General features: G+C 41.4%; 2 protein-coding genes across 5 annotated transcripts in view; both read right to left on the bottom strand.

Moving 5' to 3' along the window:
* C1QTNF12 (C1q and TNF related 12) overlaps positions 1–11,428 on the bottom strand; it is a 28,317-nt gene extending 16,889 nt beyond the window's left edge. The window contains exons 1-4 of one of the 3 annotated variants that reach the window (XM_040533281.1): positions 11,115–11,428; positions 10,442–10,554; positions 9,458–9,773; positions 8,504–8,763 (exon numbers count right to left, since the gene is read on the bottom strand). In XM_040533281.1, the coding sequence (XP_040389215.1) occupies positions 8,504–8,674 (171 nt within the window). In that variant the 5' untranslated portion in view covers positions 8,675–8,763; positions 9,458–9,773; positions 10,442–10,554; positions 11,115–11,428. Of the gene's footprint in view, positions 1–8,503; positions 8,764–9,079; positions 9,387–9,457; positions 9,908–10,441; positions 10,555–11,114 lie in introns of those variants that run through there. The other 2 variants (XM_040533282.1, XM_040533280.1) reach the window with 2 other exon arrangements.
* A 1,425-nt stretch (positions 11,429–12,853) lies between these two features.
* Positions 12,854–21,650, bottom strand: UBE2J2 (ubiquitin conjugating enzyme E2 J2). Of its 2 annotated transcripts, none has more exons than XM_040533284.1 (7): positions 21,421–21,650; positions 19,758–19,888; positions 19,493–19,533; positions 18,523–18,625; positions 18,274–18,412; positions 17,720–17,800; positions 12,854–16,188 (listed from the first exon to the last, which is right to left on the bottom strand). In XM_040533284.1, the coding sequence occupies exons 2-7, from the start codon at positions 19,886–19,888 to the stop codon at positions 15,904–15,906; spliced, it is 780 nt and encodes a 259-aa protein (XP_040389218.1). In that variant the 5' UTR covers positions 21,421–21,650; the 3' UTR covers positions 12,854–15,903. The 2 variants fall into 2 exon arrangements, with proteins under 2 accessions (XP_040389218.1, XP_040389217.1); XM_040533283.1 differs by having other exon boundaries at positions 20,001–21,632.
* Positions 21,651–21,683: the final 33 nt, after the last annotated feature.

Below are 21,683 nucleotides of genomic sequence, written 5' to 3'. Positions count from 1 at the left end.
CCAGATGACACATCCCAGAAAAATAAATGAGAAAGAAAGACTCCTGAAGTTAAAAAAAAAAAAAACCAAGAAAAAGAAAAAACAAACAAAAAAACAACACCTCTCCAGTGGCCTGCTTAAATTACAAATCCCTCTAGAAGACAGCCATGGCACTCCCCAGTTTCTCCAGCGCAAGGATGATTGACAGTTAAAATGAATGTTCCATCCTTGTGGTATTATTATTTAATTACTATGGCATGCATGAGCAATCCCAGCAATAAGCATGCAAGCCTCTATTTTTCTTGGCAGCGGCAGCCTCCAGCAGCCAGAGAGACCTCGCAGCCAACTCAGGTATCAGTCAGGACTGAGAACAGCCTTGGAATCCCAGCAAAGGGGACTTGTCCCTCCTGGGGTGCTGTTTACAGAGCAAAGCTAACTTGCAGGAGTCAGGAGGAATTCTCATGTTAACAACACTGGAATCAGGCTCAGTCCTTACCGCTTGAAACGGTGCCTCCAAGAACAACAGAAGCCCTGCCAGCAATTTTTAATGAACTTTCAATCAGGTCTCTTAACGTTGCTTTGGAATCCGAATACAACAGCACCCAGCACTTCGGAACCAGCGTTATGACACCAACATGAGCTTAGCCTCCTCTCTCCTCCCTCTCTCACAATAAAAGAGGAGTTGAGCTGTAATTTAGGCTGCCGTACACAAGCAGAACCTGTGGTTCTTTCTGGCTTTAACTCCCAGAACAGCGTGCACTGCCCAGAAACACACACAGCCTCTGGCTAAGATTCAGCCAGAATGGAAGAAACTACTAGTAGGGATCTACAGTCAAGTAGCAGAGTTCGGATCCTGAGAAATTTCTGAACTGTATCTGAACTTTCCTAAAATTCAAGGATACCGGGATCCAGTCTGCACCTCTGCTAAAAACCAAAGCAAAATGGACTAACGTAGTTTCAGAGTTTGGGTGAATAAAAGAAAACACTACGAGCAAGACTGAGCAAGTCTGTACATCCAAAAAGCATTTCAAAGTGTTGTCAAGAACACGTAACCCTTTTTCAGAGCGGAAAAAGATGGAAAGAAAGCAAGAAAAGTTGATACTTTTGTGAGAGGACAGCATCCTTTCCATCTGCAGTGAGAGATGCACCTCCAAGGACATACACCTAACCATTCTGGTTCCGTCTTCACGTCTGACATTACTGCCCTGAAAGTTTGCTCAAAGAATTGTCAATGTAGTTGTTTATCTGTGATGGAATTATATTTAGAAATTCTTTGCTTAATAATTAAGCAGTTGCCAGACACAAAACGGACCTGACTCAGCATTTCAATTATCTTAATCCATAAATCTCTATGTTGTTATGCCTGATTTACACCAGCAAGAGTATTGCCAGCTTCATTATGAAATTAGCAGCAAGTGATTTACTTCTGTAGTGTATTTTATTTGGAACTGGTTAAAAAGTGACAGATCACTTTTTTAAGCATGAAAAAATCCCGTGTCAGCTGCTAATAACTCATGGTTATGCACACTCTTGGTTATTAATGAGATGTAAAACCAAGGTCCTGACCACTTGTGGTTTTTACAGATCTCTCAAGAATTTTCCCTAGAGCTGAAGTGTTAGGTTTGGTATCGGAGCCAAATCCCTACTGGAATTCCTATCTAAATTCCCACTGTGTTCGGTCACTGAAAAATTATTCTTCATTTCTCTAAATGGCTATCACAAAAAGCTCCTCCCCTCCATTTAAACACGGACTGCCCTCAGTGCTCACACCCATAATGAATGTAATGAACCTAAGGGAACAGCTCATGGGAGCAAGAGCTGCTCTGGGAGAGATGATGACCGTGTTTGTTTCCCTGTTAGCCGGATGGCAGCGTTCATCCGTGCCACCTCTGAATGCACAGAAGTTCCTTCTTTCTTTAGGGACACCACAAAAAGGTAAGGACTCGAAGAGCGCTGATAGAAGAGGCATAGCACGATGCATCTAGCACATGAAAACACACCTGATGTAGGACTATCTATGCCAATAATGAACTTTAAAAATATCACAAGAAACAAGACCAAATGCTGCGTTATTTCCATGTGTGATACACAAATCCAGTGTTATTTTACCTGGGCCACAGAGGTGCTGGGAAGGATGATATTTGTTGTACCTTGAAAGGAAACATCTCTTCCTACAGACAGGTCACAGCCTAGTCCCTCCCATGCTCTCACAGGGCTTTAACACTTGTCAGGCCCACAAATGCTCTCCGTTACACATGCAGTCACACACTTCAGGCTGTGACTGAAATCTCTGTACAGAGCAGGAATGCAATCTGTGCAACGTCATTGAACCAGCTGCTGTTCTCAGCTGGAAGCAAAAGGCCCCAAAGAAATAATTCAGAGAGATTAATAAGCCTGGCAGACCTAGCCCGAGATATCTGACAGAGACAGAAGAATCATTTCAGCCTTCTGCAACTCCAGAAGTCATGTCTCTGATCCAAAAGACAAAAGCTCTGGTGTGCGCACTCAAGATCCAGCCTTCCTTCCATCAGTCTTAGAGGCAGTTTTCAGCTCCCGTCCTAGGCTGAACAGAGTCCTCTGCAAGGAACGGGACATTTCTTGTTTCCCACTGGAACATCTGCCTTGAGAAGAGCAGTTGCACATCACATGAGCTAACAGGCCCAGCTGGGGATGGAGAACCTCAGCACCTGCTTGGAATTACTTTCCTGAGAAAACTTTAAACATATTGAAAGTAAACTCACTAAATTTACCTCTAGAAAAAAAAAATAAAAAAGCTTTTAAGATAGCAAGGAACTGGAACGGTTTAAGAGAACTGAACTCACCCTCAGCTTTCTTTTCCTCTCACATCATAAGCAACAGGCTTGAATTATTCACTTTCTAAGCAGCCTTAAACTAGAATGAGCCTCAAGATCATCAGTTTTCTGCCTGAAAACCATGGTCTTACCAGATTTCAAGACACCGGACTTCATTCCAAGGTACTACCTTACTGGGAAACAGCCAAGAAAAGACCAGATTGTAAAAGGAACCTGTACAGAGGGTTGAGAATTCTTCCCCCATGCTTTGGAGTGCCTCAGAGTGGTGCTTTCCAGAGGAAGTAATATTTCAAGGACCCTTTACCTACGTAGCGGGTAACGAAACTAAAAATATTACATCATTTCTTGCAGAAATTCCATTGAAATCCCATTGACCTCAAATCATCCCTGAAATTTCATTAGGACAGCTGAGTCAATAAGTTTTTTCCCCAAATTAAGATCATGCTGTTCTGACACTTAACTGAACCACCTCTACCAGCAGCTCACAGAACAGCTGAAGTTAGCAGGCACATCTACAGGCTGCCTTTTTGAGCTCCCAGGCTCCGAGCAGGTGAACCACAGCAGGTTATCTGGGACAAGGTGCAATCAGGTTTTGCACATCTCCAAGGTTGGAGACTCCACAGCCTCTCCGTGTGGTTTTTTCCAGTGTTTGATCACCCTCATAATAAAATGCCTTTCCCCCCCCCATGTTTAAGTGGAATTTCCTTTTGCCTTTTTTCCATTGCCTTTTTTCACCGAGCTCTGGCTCTATCTTTTTTATTCCCCCTACTTAGGTATATATGCATATTGATAAGATTCCTTTGAGCCTCCTCTTCCCCAGGCTGAATATCCCCAGCTCTCTGAGCCTCTCCTCATACAATGGATGCTCTAAACCTTTCACCATCTTCACGGCCCTTTGCTGCCATCACTTTAGCATGTCCAGGACCACAACTGGTACTCTAGATGTCTTCCCAGTGTTTAGGTTTCCCCTCGGAGGACATCCACCTTCCTTAATCTGCTGGCAATGCTCTTCCTAATGCAGCCCAGGAGGCTGTTGACTTTTTTTGCTGCTAACGCACGTTGCTGCTTCATGATCAACCTGTTGTCCACCAGGACCCCCAGGCACTTTTCTGAAAAGTTGCTTTCCAGCCAACTGGCCCCCAAGGCATACCGGTGTGTACTGCACTCCACAAGTGCAGAACTTTGCGCTTCCATTCACTGAAATTCTTGAGAACCCTCCTGGCCCATCTCTCTGTGCTGTTGAGCTTCCTCTGGCTACTCTCACAACCATTTGGTCCATCAACCCCTCCTCCCAGCTTTGCACTTGCCAAGGGTGCAATCTTCCCTAGTATCCAGGTCATTAATGAAGGTGTCAAACAGCACTGGCCCCAGTATCAACCGCCAGGATACTTAAACCACTACTAACAGGCCTCGAGCCAGACTTCATGGCATTCGTCACAACCCTGTGAGCCATGCAGTTCAGCCAGTTTTCAGTCCACTTATCTAATCTGAACTCCATCAATTTGTCTATGAGAGTATTACAGGGCAGAGCACTGAAAACTGCATTGGCTGAAGGGTACAGTTGATTTCCCTGTATTCCACCCGATAAATGATATTCCAGATGGCCACTCCAGTTACCAGGGTTGCTCACGCACAGTCAGTATGTTACCTGGATGCCAAAAAAAGCAAATACTTACTAGCCTCCATCCCGCAATGCCTAGCCCAGCGCCATTAATATTAACAAGCCACAAGTGTGAAAATTGTCTAGACAGTTTTCAGTGCTACTGATAAAATCCCATGCCAGTTAGTTTAGATGGAAATTGGGCAGCTGGCTGTCCTCAGAGGACATTTAATGAGACAGAAGAGAACAATAGACCAAGCAAGAAAAGAATGACTTCGTGCTGAGCCTTACCTGAGCTAGCTCCATAGAGAGATTTAACTTCTGGAAACAAGAACCTAGCTACAGTCAGGTACAATTTGTCAATCCCTAAGAAGAGGAACTATTGAGAATAAGGAAATAGATTTTTTCTCCATCTGAAAGCATCAGCACATGTACTGCCATTATTCAGCCTACCCACAAGGTAGCTGGGGCTTAAAAAAATTTTAACACGGTTTGGGCACACAACAGAGCACTGTGACCCTGCAAGCTATCACTTCAAAACCGCACCAGATAGGAATCAAACAGCAACTCCTGATCAGGGTCAGCCTTATAACCCCACTGGACCATCTACTCCATCTACTACTGCTGATTCACTTGTAATTTAATGCCTCATCTTCTTGCAACACAAGACCCACGCCTGGAAAAGGGAAGACAGGCCTGGTAGCTGCAGGTACCCTGCCACTCCCTGTCAAATTAAGAAGATACATTAGAAAAAAAACTTCTGCATCCATCCCTCATGGTCTTAGTCCATCTGTGTCACAGAAAAACACTCATGTGCTTTGCAAGCACATCTCATTGACAGCGAAGATAAAACTGGAGATTTTTTAAAAATACTTTTACTATTTCCCTTAGATGTATCAGGTTTATCAGAACTGAGATTTCTGTCTCCCTCTTTTAGGCAGAGGTTTCACCACAAGTCGTGCACTGTCACTGTTAAAGGGGAGCTTTCTCAGCTCTGATTTAAAAACAATACCCAAGATAAATCTGTTCCAAAATGTTTTGGTCAATTTGAAGGAAAACAAACCTACCTTTTTAACAGTATGAGTAAAAATCGCTGCTCTCATGTAATATTTCATTCCCTGCTCCTGCTTTGACAAATCTACCAGCTGGCCACAGAGTCTTCCAAGGTAAACACAGCCTTAATTTTTTACTGTACAAGGCCAAAAAAAATTCCATCTTTCCTGTTATGTAGTGCAGAGAAATGAAATAAGATACTGATGTTGTTCCACGTCCCTGCACAGGGCATCTTTTTACTAAGCAGAACTGCTCAGCAAGGCTCAGAGATCAGTCTGCCACAGACCTTTCAACTTCTCTTTAGCTTAGTAGGTTAGGCAAGGAAAGCTTTGCTGTTACTTTACTAATTTGCCACCCAATTAACAGGAAAGGAGACACTTCAGAAGAAAAAAAAATTGCTACATTTGAAAACTGCAGAAAAATAAGGCAGTTCTCTATACTGCTGTTGAATTTCACCGTCACTACAACTACCTGAAGAGCCCAATTGCCTCTTCAAAGTCTGTCAGTCACTGCTCACCGTAAGGTAGGAATTTACTGGTGATTTACAAACCGCTAATTTCTGGCTAGTCATCTTTCACACCTGGTACTTTATTTATAAGGTCATTTAAGCTGTTTTCTGTCAACAGCCAGTTGTTCTGAACCCAAAATGAGGGGCTGGTCACTTTACCTTGACATTGACTAACACATGGGTTTAAGGCAGTACAGCAAAGGGAAGAGAAGAGGATTCTTTTTAAAAATTTTGAAAAGTAACCTGATAAATCCAAGGTTATTAACAGAGATTTAACTGAAGAATTAGTGATCTAATCGCATTACAGAATTAGGCATTTTACCTAATGAATATTTATTCCTAGTTGCACCAAGACACCTGTACATGGTACAATTGTATCTCACTGCTGAATTTACACGGTAGAGCTGTAAGAAACTGTCTCAACCAGCAACGTGCGCAGTGGTTGGATAGAGCCTTCCAATAGAGAGGCAAAACCATGCTGATTTCTGAAGTTCTGTATTTTTACAATTTAGCTTTTAAAGCTTTTGGTGATCCCAAGACCCGCTGTTTTCAATTTTGAGAGTCTAGTCCAGAGGCATACACACAAAGCTCACAGTTTGTTCAGCATGAATGACCCCAGAGACCAGCCTTAAAAATCCAGGTCCTGTTTGCCCTACAGCACTTAGTGAACGCAGACTGGGATGTCTGGCTGTGAACAGCAACTCTCATTTACCCCAGAAACAGCAGCGATTCTTTATTTGCATTTATAATGTATGTAAAAGAATCCCCTAGCTTGGGCAGGTGCTATATAGATTACAGCACGGACACCCACGACATTTAGAAGCATTGCTTAACTGGAGCCTGGGCTTCAACCTTAGAGAGATTCCAAGAAGAAAAGTTCGTGTTGCAAAATGTTGGAGCGCGTATCAAGCAGAGTTCACGAGCATTTACATCAACGATTTGGTTTGGTCCCATCCTTATTAAGCAGAATCTGCCTTCACTGAACTCTCCAGCTCCTCCAGCAGCCAAACCTTTGTCATGGATATTTTAAAGCAAAATATTTCAACACAGAAACTACAGCTTTCAAACACTGTCTGTTTTAATGAATGCCCACTAGCCTCTGAATGGGTGCCGCGTTTCTTCTAGCAGTAATGGATGTGTGACTGCATCAGAATAAACCAGGACCAGTTTCTGCTGGCTTTTGCAATCAGAAAATATTCTGATTGTGGTCCAATACATTTCACATCAAGAGAAATTAATTCCAAAACAGGCTGAAATGTAGTTGCTCCAGCTATCTATCTGGCACAAGGAGGACGAAGCAGTTCTAGAGAAAGTGAAAGAAAGTGATTGAATATAAGCACCTCAAGAATTTAGCATGTATACAACCTGTCCTGACGAAGCCCTGCAATAAACAAAAATAAGCTGAAGAAATGCTGCTTGCAGTCCCCTAATGATCATTTTAAGTGCAGCAGCCAGCTTTTTTATACGGAGGACTGTTTCCCAGACTTGCCCAACCTTAACCAATTACTCTCACAATAGCACTGAATAGGATATTTAGAATGTCAGCCCAATTGTTCTAACGTGCCCCCTCTGCCATGCCCCAATTTTTGACAGGTTGTTCCTCTATTGCTATAGTGACTGCCATCCCTAATGCATGTGATCAAAGTCATGTTTTAGAGGTCACCTCCATTTGAAACAAGGGACATTTTTGTGTGAGTGGGAGAGGGTGGGAAAGGGCTGTGTGATAGCGGACACTCCCTCCTTTCTCAGCGCTGTAGTCTCCCGTTTCATCCTGCTCCTACTCCCAGGACCTGCTTTTAATTTCCTGAACTCCTATGCAAATTTTGATCGTAAAAGATTCTGAGGTCTCTGACTAGAAATTGCATCTTTCAGCCTGGGGTGATTCCCTCAAACACATAGCTGCAAGGATCCTGCCCTTCAGAACTCACTCACTAAGCCTGCCTAGCAATTCGTCAGCTGCAGCCATTCATTTTTCATACACAGCCTTACACTTGTCATTTATGCACGATTAGCCCCATCCTGAATCCTTTCCTGAAACAGCCAAAATCGTCTTAAACAGATCATGTGAATAGACCAAATATTTTCTCGTCTGTAATTTTAAATCACCAATCTCTCTGGTGGAACGCATGGTGCAGAAAAAACTCAGACATGCCCAGGTGTTTGAATTGTTGGATTTGCCTAAGCCAGTTTTCATACAATGTTCCAGAGAGCAGATTTGTTTGCAAGAGATGTATTAATATTCCAGTACCGTTATTGTACTGAGATAGCCCACTTTTTTTTTTTTTTAATGCTCATGCCTTCATACCAAATCAGCTACCAGGGGACTGGAACTTCAGTCATGCATATTCTAAAATTATCTTTATAAATTGTATTCCAGTCATTGCTTCAGTAAGCTAGGAAATAAATCATGCAAAGGCAAAAGAGAGAACTCTCTTTGAAAAAATCAAAGATATTTTGGTGAGACTGCTTCAATCAATGAAAAAAGGAACCAGCACCACATTACTGTCAAAAAAGAGTTGCACCAAGCACTGACAACAGAAAAACACCTACCTTGGGATGCCCGTGCAGTTCTTCACTGTTTGACAGGGTAGCATTGAAGGGCTCTGTATACTGATTAGGTTCTTTCTTCATCTTTCTCTCTTTCTTTGCTGCCATAACTCTGAAGAGGCAAAACTGCTGACAAAGTAAAGTTGCCACAAATACCCAGGTGCACCCCTTCATTTTGAAGAGGGAGTGGCCAAGTCAAGGAGGGCACTCTCCAAGCTCAAAAACCTTCACCACCAATAATAGGAATAGACACCGACTTCTCTCTAAAAAATAAATAAATAAATAAAAAGGTTAGAACTATTGAAGATGATCCTCTGGTCTATGCAATGTCAAATGAGCAGCATGCATGGGTGTGCTGGTGGCTGGAGAGATCTCTGTTCAAGCAGGACGCATTGAAATGGTACAGATAAACTTGTCTGAAAATCTGGATTCACTCGAAGAAAGAGGTAAATCCATTCAGCCTCTTGAAGCTTACGTAAATACAAGGGGCTCTGGAAAGTCCTGCCACCCACCTTGAAGTGTCATTCCCCCCACCCACCCACCCAATAAGTCTTCAGACTCGATTAAAATGCACTCAACTATGAAACCCAGAGAAGTCAAATTGCTCAGGGCAACAGTTGCTCAGGCCGGAGCTGACAACACAAACTCATTAGGGGGGAGTGTTAGGTTGTTCCTCTTCAACAGATTTCACCTTCTGTCATTTAAAGTGTTGTGCTCAGTTCAAAGCAGGCTCGAATACGGTCCATCCATCCTCCCTTGAAGGATACCTCCCTTTTCTCAGTGACAAGTCCTCATCCTTTCCTTTCAAGACGCTGCAAAACCGTAACCCAAGGTTGCTACAGCCACTGCTCTTCTGACGAGGCTGAAAGCATCACAGCTCAGCCTTCTAAGGAGAAAAGCAATTTTTCATATATCATAAAAGTTAAAACAGGGAGAAATAAAAAACTGTGGATGTACCTAGGTCCATTAGGAGCAGAAAAAGTTTTCCCAACACTAGTTTCTCTCCCTCTTTAGTTGGGTTTATCTTCACTTTTCTTTAATGAGACGATGAGCAGCAAGTCCCGATGTCGCAAACAGCTGTCAGGATGTAGAAACTTGTCTTTTCCATCCTCGTCTCCCCTCACACCAGGCAAGATTTCAGGTACCTCTTAGTGTAGATAACGCCTGATTTTTCTTGCCGCTCCTTTCCCCAGCTGAAAGCTGGCAAAACCCTCCTCAGCTTTTGCTTTACCTCAGCAAATAAGTACTTCTTTCCTGAACGAGTTTCCATCAACTTGAAGAAAGGGGAAAAAAAAAAAAAAAAGAAAAAAAAGGAGGAGGGATCACATTCTAATGAGCTGTCAAGCCTATTCTCTTCACATTCCTATTAGACTCACTGATAAGTGGAGCTGGCCTGTGTGCCAGGCAGATTTAAATCAATGCCCGTTCCCTCCTCCCTCCCCTCAGCCCTATTCTGTACCTCCCCTTCATTATCTCAGAGAAATCACCATTTTTCTGGGAAGTTTGTAAAACTGTACACGAGTGTGTGGTAGTGCTAAAAATATGTGGCTTGGAATATGCACTCAGCATCGCAACACACATCCATACATCAGACCTCTTGCTTTCTGCTCGGGTTAGCTGCTTCACACGTTTTCCCCCAGCTCTCATTAGAGGCTGGCTCAGTGGGGGCTTTCTGATTTATTTACTGGAGGGCGGGCTCATTATTAAAAAGAACAGAAAACCAAAGGATACAAATCTCCTACAAACATTGCGTAAGAGAGATGTTAAAGCATTTGGACAGTCTGCTAATCTTTGCCAGTTGCCTACCACCAGGAACAAATCTTCCAATTCTCTCTACAAAATGTATCTGAGCTTGTACCACAAAAAAGTCCAAGAACGATAAAAATTTGAAGTCCCTTACGCAGTCAGCAAGCAACAGGCTCGCTTTAACAATCTCCTTACCATGTTTTCTGTAATCCAGGTAATGCCAGTACAGTATTTCATTGAACTTTAAAGGCAGGCAGGGTGGATCGAGAGCATCAACTCTGCTATCTCTGTTACCTGTCTCAGGGAAACTGAGGCACGAACAATCAGAGTACAAAATCAAGAACTCTTAAAAGTCAAGATTTTTTTAAAGCACCTTTTCAGGGAGAGAAATGGAGTTTGGGAAAGTGAGAGCAAAAAGGGAATTGCAGAGAAGCTAAATAGTTAACAGCATATCTCCCCTCCCCCAACCAGCTCACATTCCATTAAAACTACGTGGCAGACTTTATTTGTTAATAATATTTAACTTTCTTTGGCGCCTTCTCATACTTAAGCCTCTTTTTTCAGGTTAGTTGTAGACAAGCCATGAATTTGTAAAAGTGCACTTGATGACACATTAATAGGACAATCTGTCATATTGCAGCTAAACAGCCTGACAGATCCACACACCATGGCAAGAAATGACATTCAAGGCTGGAATGGGGTAATCGCTTTTTCGGTCTGCTGGTACAGGCTGCATCTGTCTGCCTGCAACATCCCCTTTCTCATCCCAAGAGCCAAATGCCAAGACTACATCCTCAGGTTCGGGGGAAGCGAATCCTAACATTTTCAAGCACAAGGCAAAGTGGTCCACAGGGACAAATTAACTCACCAGTTCCTGCCTGTATAATTTTCTCCGTTTAGGGCTGCAACAAGTGTCAGCACAGTTGTTACCTCTCCTCCAACCTTCGCTACAGCTTTTGTATTATTTGTAGAAAATTGCACACCTTGCTGCTTGTTCTTTCATCTCGGCTGCAACAGTTCCAAAGCACCTGAGTCTTACCCATGCGTGAACACCTGGAACAGTATTCAATCTGTTTGCAAAAAAATAATAAATAAAATAGGCTGATGTTGCGCTTAATAGCAAACCAAAGATCTCAAACGGACTGAAAGTAGTTTCCTCTCCGACCCACTGCAACAATAACTGGAATAGTTAAGAATGCAACAACACCAATTCTACATGAGGAAAGATTAGAAATAAGGAAAGTATTACAAGAAGCCACATGACGTCTGCATGCAACAACCCAAGTACAATTTGTAAACACCGTATGAACTGTGTGTAAAGCTGGAAAGGAAACTGAATAGTCAGGCAAGAAACTTGTGACTAGAGCTTTCAATCTCTACTTATGCAATTTGCCTTTTACTCAAAATAGTTCCACCTTCCCTAACTATGCTAAGAATAATATCCAAAAGGCAAAAGCTGGGATTTTCCCTGAACTGCCCATTGTAGATAAGGAACAATGCCTACGCCTTGGTGCAGAGATTTTTTTTTTAAGGCAATGCAGTCATAGGCACATTACCATTCATCGACACACACAACTGCTTGATAAGCAGATAAAGTCTAGAGTACTCCTATGATAGATCCCTTAGATATAAACTTGGCTTCCCAATGCTAACCTGTTATAAACTCAAGCTGTCGATTGGGGGTAATATACACCAGCTGTTAGAACAAACCTAAATACAATGGCAGACAAAAGAGCAGTTTGGATTGAAAGACCAAGAGCTCATGGTCACTTCAGTTGCCTTCTGCAAAAATACTCGTGCTGAGCTGACTGGATGCTGTTTCAGTTCTTCATTTGGATCTTTCATGCCCACCCCACCAAGCACACTTGGTCTCAGCCATCCAGCCGCCTCTTACTCAAGACGAAGATGGAATTACTGCCCCATCTTGTGGCAAAGCCATGGAAATGACAAGTGGCTAGAAAAGACAAGTCAGCAGTACTCAACGTTTCTTGTGAGTTCTTCAGAGTGACCAACTCAAAGTTGCTGGTGCAAGGCATTTTCCACAAATAAAAGGATCCTAATAAACCCTAACAAATCGTGCTCACTTGTTGCCCAGAAAACATGCTCCACAAAAGTCTTTTTGATAACATAAAACATGAGTGCTTTACTTTCAATAGCCTCCCTTCTGTGTGTGTCTGCCTGTGCGCAGGTGATCTTTCCACTGAAAACATGATTTTTCTCCTTTAAAAAGAAAGATCTAGCTTCTGCGGGGCAACAATAAAAAAACAGTGGAACAGCATTTTAAAGAGTAGCTCCTACACACCTCAGAGTAGCTTCTGAAAACAGGTACAGCATTTCAGTGACAGCTGCGTTGTATTATAGGACAAATATCTATCTGCATAGGAACTGCACTACAAAACACAAGAGCAAAAAGACATTGCTACCTGTAGGTCTTTTTGTACGTGTTTTACTACAGATACAAGGGGTTCCAAAAACTAATGTGAGGAAAAGAATCTGGAGGTAGGGGAGAAGCAGTTTTACCACAGTCTCTACTTCCTATTCCATATATATCCAGTTAGATTCTTCAAATGATCCCTTTGCCAAAAACAGTCCCACAGAAACTTCACATTTTGTCATGAATGTTTATTATGAACAAACAACTTTACAATGCAGTCATTTCTACTCCTCAGTACATGCTTGAAGTGAGGTAATTTCTGTGACCTTGAAATCTTGAGGGGGGAAAAAAGTTAAGACTACACACAAATCCAGGATTTTTAGTCATGAGATCTTTAAAGGCTACCATTGAGATGTCTTACGATTCAAGTTGCAAAAAATCCCTATCGTCTGTGTAGAACAATCTTACAGAAATCTATGAAATTGCAGCATGAAAGTGAAGGGCCAGACATTTGTTCTGGTGTCATATACTGAGGGACAGCTTTTAGTTTCATTATATTAAGTAATGCACTGCTTCAGGGCATGATAACATTTTTGCATGGCAAAGAATGGTCTACTCCATCTACTGACTTTGGTAACAAAAAGATCAGATACCGCATACTATTATAAACGCTTTTAAAAAAAACACAAAACATCATAAACTACACAAAAGGGAATAAATCTTCTGTTACCAAAGGCAAGGAGCAAGGACATGTATTGAAATCTTGTAAAGCCATAGGTGCAAGGGGTCAGTCAGCTACTGGGTGCCATTTGTTGAAAGCCAGGAACTGTCAAGTCTCTCTCTGAATCCAGGGTACTGAAGAGAAGCTGCATTTGGAAGGTAAGGTTTGGGTTTTATATAGTTGTTTTTAAATACAGCCAATTCTCATAAAAAATGCAGCATCTCCAGGGTTTGACCAAAGTTTTTGTTTCCAATTGTGGCACTTATTAAAGAGACCCACCTTCAGATGCTCAGGTGTAGTTTAAGGCCAACTTCTTGCCGCATAATAAGCTGTGTTGTAAGAAATCAACATCTCTCATTTTACTAGTTCTTTTACCTTGGCTAAGTACATTTCACAAAAGATGCAAAGACACCATGCCCGAGGTCTCCTTGCCTTTGTCTTCAGTTATGTGGACAAAAGACCTTCCATAAGATAAACATAGATAACCATTTATAAGCTTTTGTCTGTAGGCGACGTCAACGGTTAAAAAAAAGCATCGTGAGAACACAAACATGTTTGACTGATACTAAGATCTATGAGACAGAACAGCCTCAGCTAAAGGTCCGTATGCTTTGAGAAAAAAATCACTCCAACAAGCCATCTTGAAAGTCCTATCACTACAGGAAAGACATGACATTCCCCCTTCCTTCACAGCACACCCCCAGACTGACAAAACATTATTGTTTCTACAGACACATACAATTGGTGCTTCTCTTTTAACAAGAGCTGATTAAGCACATACAAGAGGCAAATTAGTTATAAATAAGATTTGGTAAAACCACAAAATCAAAGATTTATAAATACATTTTAAAAATCAACCTTTTCCACATTCCATCCTCTCCTTCCCTTCCTTACCTCAGTAAGATCTGCTTTAAGATTTTTTTAGTATAAAGCTGTTCTGCTAGCTTTGATAATTCCTACCTATTGCAGAGAATTGGTCACATTTATCGATGCTCTAAGCTGCATGGCTCATGGGTTTACCATATGTTTTTGCTTACAGTTCAAGATACCAAGGAGAAGCAGAGAGAGAACAAGTCTGAAAGGGAAAATGAAAGTTTCAAAAATTCTTAAATACATGAGGTAATATTTATTGGGCTCTTCACAATATCTAGAAGACTACATGGTTAGAGGCAGAGCTTTTTACCCTATCACCTTTGACAGTTCGTTGTACCATGAACAGTGAGTGCACTCTTCCCAGATGATTAGACATCGCTGCCAATTTTTAAAGGCACAGTATGTTTGCCTCTAATAAACCAAAGCACTTAGATAAAACTAAGCAGGAAAAAAAAAAAGGCAAACTGAGTTGAAAAAGTAACTTCAGACTTTCAGACTACATTTGCAGCTTCAGTGTTTACACACAACCCTGTATTCTCATGAACAAACATCAATATTGCAATCATCTGAAGGGGAACAGAGAGGAACTTGGATCTACAAGCAAAAAGCTTCTAGAAACTCAGATAAATTAGTAGGGTTTGGGCTTTGTGGGTTTTTTTTGTTTGTTTTGCCTTTTTTTGGCCAATTTTCAAGTAAGCAAGCAGAACTAATGTGAAGGGTTTACTCCAGCTAATGACACTTCAGACTAATTCAGCTGGTGCTGAAGAAGCTCATTTGTTATTCAGACACATTTGACTTTGTAACTTCACAAGGGCTAGGTGTACTTCATTTACCCAGGAATTCCAGAGATTTTCTCAATACACAATCAGCTCTCCAATGGTCTGTGCATTTTTATTATTTTTTTCAACAGTGGCACCTTGTGATCAAAACAAAGTATTACAGTTTTAAAATCTCCCAGAATGGAAATCCCTAAGTGAACAAATACAAAACAGTACTGGATATCTGTATTCCCACTAAAGACTGATTCAAACACTTTTTCTGGCTATTCATTCCTAAAGTCTGACAACTGCACTTCTTGTAGCCCAAATAAAACCTTCAATTACATTGTGATAATTTAGACAACAAATTTAACACACATGGTGTTATTTTCCCACTCATCTAATCACTACTGACTAGATATGCAATGATGTCCGTTCTATTAAAAAAAAAAAAAAACCAGCCATCTTCTGGAGTCAATGTTCACATTAACCAAATCCTTACCAAGTCCATGTTTTCTCCACTTGACTCATTTCGCATCCTGTACAGACTCTTTGCTAACAAAACTAAAATGATATGCATCAAGTGTTAAATTTTAAAAATTGTTCAATGAAGTAAAAAGCCTTATTTGCTTAAGATTTTCAAATCTCAAATAACAGATGGAGAAGTGCTAGAAAAATCAAAGCACTAGAAATGTTAGTGTTTCATCAATAATGCTTTGACTTGACAACAGGATCTGTGAGCAGAACTTCTTTTAGTTTTCTGACTAAGTGAACGTACTCCATTTCCCAAACAGAACCCATGAGCCAACCAAGGTTTTACCTGCAACTTGGTAACACAAATGTTTATCCCAGTGTCAAAAGTCAGATGCCCAAAGAGTCCCACTCACTCTGCAACTACCTCTAATTTGGTCTTGGATTTCTTTTATTCTCCTCATTCTTGCGCTATGCTTCTCAGTACATACTTGACTGTGTAGGCAAAGGCTGCAAAACCAACTATAACAAACAAGTTCGCCAAAGCTCCACCTAAGAGTCCATGGTTACGATTAGCCTGCTGGAGGCCTGGATGATTGGCAGGTGCCAGCGGAACATGCCCGTTAAGAAGGGGTATTCCATTCTGACCATAGTGTGCTTCCCCGTCAGGGACAACATCTGGTAAAGGGAGGGATGGAGGTCTGTTGTTGAGCTCTTCTTGTGCTTTCTGTTTTTGTTTAATCTCCTGGAGGGAAAAAAAAAAAAAATCTGCAAGTTAAACTAGTGAAACTTTTGGGTGTTTTGAACAGATTTCAGAAGCCAAGTTCTTACATAACTTTAAGAAAAGGATACGGTACATTTCCTTATATTGTAGATCTTTCAAGCTAAATTAACTGCATTACACTTGTACACTCTCCTCAACTTCCTCCAAAATGACCTACTTCAGTAATTGACGCTAGCTATCATTTGTCCAAGTTTATTTTTAGTCCACCTGTACATATGCTAGAAGCTTTTTTCAGAAAAGAGAAATTCTTGCATCAATAGTCTTGCATGTCCAGCTTATTTTGAACACAAGATACTCAAAAATTGAAGAAAAAAATCATAGAGGCTTAGTAAAATTAAGACTAGAAGTATTGTATGTTAACAATCTGCCTGTACTTGGAACAGCAGTTATCTATTAACATCACATTAAAAAAAAAAACAAAAACGATCTTTCTGATGATTTATGTTCTACCAAAACACAACCTCATGACTTCAGGTATCTCCAACAAAAACACATCTCTCCCCCACTTAAGAAAATGGGGGGAAAAGGGGTCTTTTACATCTTTTCCCTCCTTTTTACAACAGTATGTATTCTTTGTGCAGTAATTAAGACTTGCAGTTTGACAGAATTTGTACCCCACAATACAGTACGCCTGACATAACACATTTTAGACTCAGAATACCAAATGCCGGTGAGCATCAGCATTCTCGTAGTTTAATGCTGGACTCATGAAACAGTCTCTCACAGGACCTGTTCCCTTCATATGGTATCCAGAAAGTTAACTCTCAACGTCTCAACAGGAGGCTGAAAGAACTGAATTCCCTCACTAAGAAGTTACATGAAGGAATCATCTTAAGACAGGAGAGAACAAAGGAGCACCCTTCATTCTTAACAGGTAAGACCTTTTAAAACCAAGAACTATGAGTGGAAATAGTGAATCCAAAAGGTGTGAATGAAGTGCAGTACTTTTTCCTACACACTTCAGTTGTTACCTGTACCTGAAGATATAAACTGATCAATATACCCAGGGGGTTAGTGTTGTACAAGGAAGATACACATCCTGGTAAGATGTCACTCATTCTCAGAAGTTAAGCAGGAAGAACGTAATGACCTCTGATCTTAAAGGTGTGTTAAAAAAAATCTAGGACAATGATGGACCAAGTCCAGATATACGAAGGTTAGTCCTACCTCAATTCAACAGAGTACATAATCCTAAAATATTGGGAACACAACCGTATCTGCTGTGTCTGCAGCTCAGTCAAGGTTATGATACCAATCCTAAATACATTTCTTTAATTCTCTACACAATGGATCTTTGTGCAATAGCAAAACGGTTCCATGTCAAGATTCAAGTTTTTAATTTTTACACGTTGTAGAAGTGCCTTTTAAAAGGTTTCCGAGGTTGACAAAAGTAGCCAGGGTCTTGGAAAAGTCCTACACAACTAGTTTACAGATCTACACAGAAGCTGAAAACTACAGAAAAACAAGTTACTGCAGGAATGAATTCCCTTACCTCCACCACTTCAGGGAAGAGCTCACAGAAGACTTTATCTTTTAAATTAAATGCTAAGCTTTGTGCAGCGAGTTGTCTTTTCTGTGGAGGAAACAAGAGTTATCAGCTGTACCATACAAGCAAAGTTAATACACTTTAATGCTGCATCTGGTTACTTCCCACAAGAATGGTGCAAACCGCTAGCCAACTAGTTTCTAACATTTACAACTTTATACCTGTCAGTATTATTCACTATAACAGACGTTTCTAAACTCAACCTGCATTCTCATGCCTTCACTTCACGGGATTAGTGTTCTGTGCTGGTGTGCTTGCTTGGCAGATATTTCTAACGGAAAATTTAAAGCATGCTTTTTAGCACAAAGGACTTCAATTTTTCTTCAAAACCCTCCCCGTCCTCACACTTTCTAAACCTGACTGCCCGCCACGTGTAGTAGACCACAATATATTTCTTTCATAGATATCAAAACATCAGCTATCGCTGTTGTGTTAACTTCAAGGTCACGTTCAACATTCCCTCAACTGGCAGAAGGTACATGACACAATCCGGAGCTTACTGTGAACTCTGAAGTCTCTATGCTGCCCAGTGTGGGGCCCTTCTCCACCATAAAACTAAGAAGGCCTGTCAAGATCGTTGAGACTGACCAAGCTGGATTCCACGTATCAGGGTGGAAATCAGTGATTGAAAGACATAACCTTCAAAAATATAAGACAGAATGTGTTTATTTTTGCCATTAAAATCATTACACGTTACACATATTGCTAAAATGGTGTTAATTGCTTAAGTGTTAGAAGAAAATCCTTACCTTGTATTACACTTAAACCTTCCGTTAGGTGTAATCATATAAATACTAGGAGGTTTAAAAGGAAATTCTCTGGGGAATATTAGTTTCCCATGATAATAGCCACCTGCATTACATAAAGAGATGAATTACTTATTTTGCATGAAGATGAAGTCCTAAGCTACTCAAACTGGGCCAAATACAACCCTTTACCTTACTCCTTCACCCCCTCTCACTAGAGATCAAGTTTATTATCCTGTGCCTCTAGAACACGGGAATAATGATCCACACCTGCAGTAAATTTACTTTGGAGGCTATTCCCTGACATCCATATCACAATCAGTATTTTCTCTTTTCAGGTCCCTAATATGTTTAAGGAGTATCAGCCCAAGTGTATTTAGTACAATATAAATGCATCAGTTTCCCACAAACACAACTAACTGCAAATGAAGCCCCATGAAGAATCTGACTTTTAAAAGCGTTTTGCAAAAGGCTGCAGAAGACGCTGCGACTACAGCAAATTAATGTAGCTTTTTTGCTCCCCAATTTCTCTAGAAAAATTCATAGAGAATACAAGCCTCAGTTCAGTAAGAGCTGCTTATATGGTAGCAGATAAGTAAGTCATACTCAAAAAAATCCATTTTTGTGTTTTATTTCTTAGGATTTTTTAAAATTATTTTGACTGTCATGACATCTAACGCAACCTATCTGCTCCAAGACCTTAGCAATTACTTAACGGAAACTCATCTCCCTTCAATTTAACATAAACGTGGTTTTGCTATCATCCTCAACAACTGAAAAATTAACAGACAGTTGCACCCCCAACTCTTTTCAACAACCTATCATGCATGTCACAGACAGCTTTGAAACTGTATTTACAGTTTTAGAGCTATTAACTGTAGGTATACTTTGCCCATTCAAAACAGCCATGCAATTACTCAAACATGCCAATCACAACGTAAACTACACGCGTGTTTTCACTACGTGCTTTTACCTTCATAGGGAGTCATTTCAGGTCCCCGGACAACATAGTGCCTAAGACAAAAGGAAATCAAAGCAAGGTGAGAGCCATCGTACAATCAGCCATCCATTTCTCTAGAGAAATGAAGACCTGTATCATTTCAGCAAAACATTTTTCACGTGCCACCTCCCAAAACCAAGATTCCCATACAATCTGGAGGAGTAAGGGAGTCAGACTTGACGACCTGGAAAGTCTTGTTCTCTCCACAAGTGTGCGAACAGTTCATTCTAGTTCTTACCATTCAAGGATATTAGATGGGAGGGGTTCTGCACATATATAAGGCACTGGATCTTTCTTAATTCGAAGGTAGTCTTGTTTTAGTCTCTGTGTTGCTGTCGTTGGTGCTCTCTTATTACTGTTGTTGCTCATCTAGTTTTCAAAAAAAATATATAAACACAATCTTAACAGGCGTAGAGCTATTATGCTTCACTGAAGCTGCATATTTCCGGAAAATCTACAGAGTATTTTTAAATATAATCACCATAACTTTTAAGGAGCAGCTTAACCAACTAACGCACTCCCAGAAGACTCCATACATCATCCAAACTGGAAGATACGCCTTCCAGGAGACTGCTGCGTAAGTGTATAAGCAGCAAACTGCTATCAAGAGAACAAGCTGTGCTACAGAATACACACGCACTGTTAATAACCATTTCTGCGCTTAGGCTGACCATGCGCTATTAAGATAATTTTTTTTAAAGGGCTCAGTCCTTCGGAGTAATTCATTTCCCAATTTAGTTTGAATATCTATTATGTAAATTTGTTCATGGTTTAAATTCGTTTGGTCTCTTTCTACCACATCCAGTTATTTAAAATAATAACAAACAAGAAAACTCCGTAATTGCATTAATGGCTTTGGGGTGAGGAATTTTAAGTTAAACCTCAGCTGCCTGCTGAGGATTCAGTTAAATTTACAGAAGGGAACTTCAGAGACAGATTATTCTCTTCCAGACAAAGACCTCATCCAAAATCAGACAAGTCGGTGTGAAGAATGGAAACTCCACGCTGCTTTCAGGACAAAGAAAGCATTACCCCTTACAGGGCATCTACAGAACACACAGCAATTAATAACTGCCATTTAGCTCACTTTCCCTCAGGAAAGTCTAACAAGTTCCTTAGTTTTCCACTTGGAAATTCAGATGAAAATGAAAGAAAGATTTTACAAACAGCTTGTATAAAGAGATAAGACAATGCTCACGTGATAGCAGCATTTGACTCCAAAAGTATGTGAAATGCCTTTGGACCTTTCTATTCCTTCACTTCAAGCAGATAACCAAATACATTTCTTGAGAAGTGGTATTTATGTCACCAGCAATAACTACACGTGGTCGAATATGCAGACCCTCCTCAAAATAACCCCGTTTAACCCATTTTTTGGTAAAATCACTGTACGCCATTTAAACACATGGCAGTTTTTCTTGAAAGAAGTTGCACATGCTTTTAAGTCACATATCTTTAAATCAAAATATTAATTCTTCTCTAAAGAAGTCATGTTTTAAAATAGGATTTCCTTCATGTTTTTTAATTCAAGGAAAAAAATTGTTCTGAAGCCTTGCAATAGAGCCCCTCACTACGGACTGCAAGAAAACACACTGAAACCTTCTAGCCTGACGCAGAGTTATCGAGGTTTTGATACCCCTGGGGGACTTATCTAAAAGAATATTTATATTTAAAATGTGAAACTGAACAGGAACATTTACAGCAGCCACAGACTTCCCCGAGGAAGAGGAGGAGGAGGAAGGGGACAAGCGGAGAACCCCCGGGCTGCCCTCAGCGTGCTTCCCACAGACCCCGCGGCCCAGCTCCGGGCCGGGCAGGGGGCGAGGGCCGGGGACAGGGGACAAGGGACGGGGACAGTGACAAGACAGGGGGCGGCCGGGCCCCCCTCAGGCCCTACTCACCTCTCCTCGCTACAGCAGCCCCCTCCAGCGCCCGGACGGCCCAGCGGCCAAGCGAGGGAGGCCGGGAGCGGCTGGGGGGCGGCGAGCAGGGCCGGGCAGGAGGGGCCAGGAGGGGCCGGGCAGGGCCGCGACCCCCGCGCCTCCCGCTGCGGCGCGACCGCGGCTCCCTGCCAAGATGGCGGCCCGGCGCAGTGCTGCCGGCCGCTTCCGGGAAGGAGCCGCCCTGCTTCCGGGGCGAAGGGGCGTCACGTCCGGGCGGCTGG

This window comes from Cygnus olor, chromosome 21 (assembly GCF_009769625.2).
Source record: "Cygnus olor isolate bCygOlo1 chromosome 21, bCygOlo1.pri.v2, whole genome shotgun sequence".
NCBI classification, from domain to species: Eukaryota; Metazoa; Chordata; class Aves; order Anseriformes; family Anatidae; genus Cygnus; species Cygnus olor.
This window is presented reverse-complemented; position numbering and strand designations above follow the sequence as displayed.

Excerpts from the sequence above, each read along its gene's own strand:
- UBE2J2 (XM_040533283.1), bottom strand. The coding sequence starts at position 20,060 with ATGATGTATGGAGTCTTCTGGGAGTGCGTTAGTTGGTTAAGCTGCTCC. Across the intron at positions 19,889-20,000 it reads GCTGCTCCTTAAAAGTTATG|ATGAGCAACAACAGTAATAA; the intron begins GTGATTATATTT and ends TTTGAAAACTAG. Across the intron at positions 18,626-19,492 it reads TGAAATGACTCCCTATGAAG|GTGGCTATTATCATGGGAAA; the intron begins GTAAAAGCACGT and ends TATGTAATGCAG.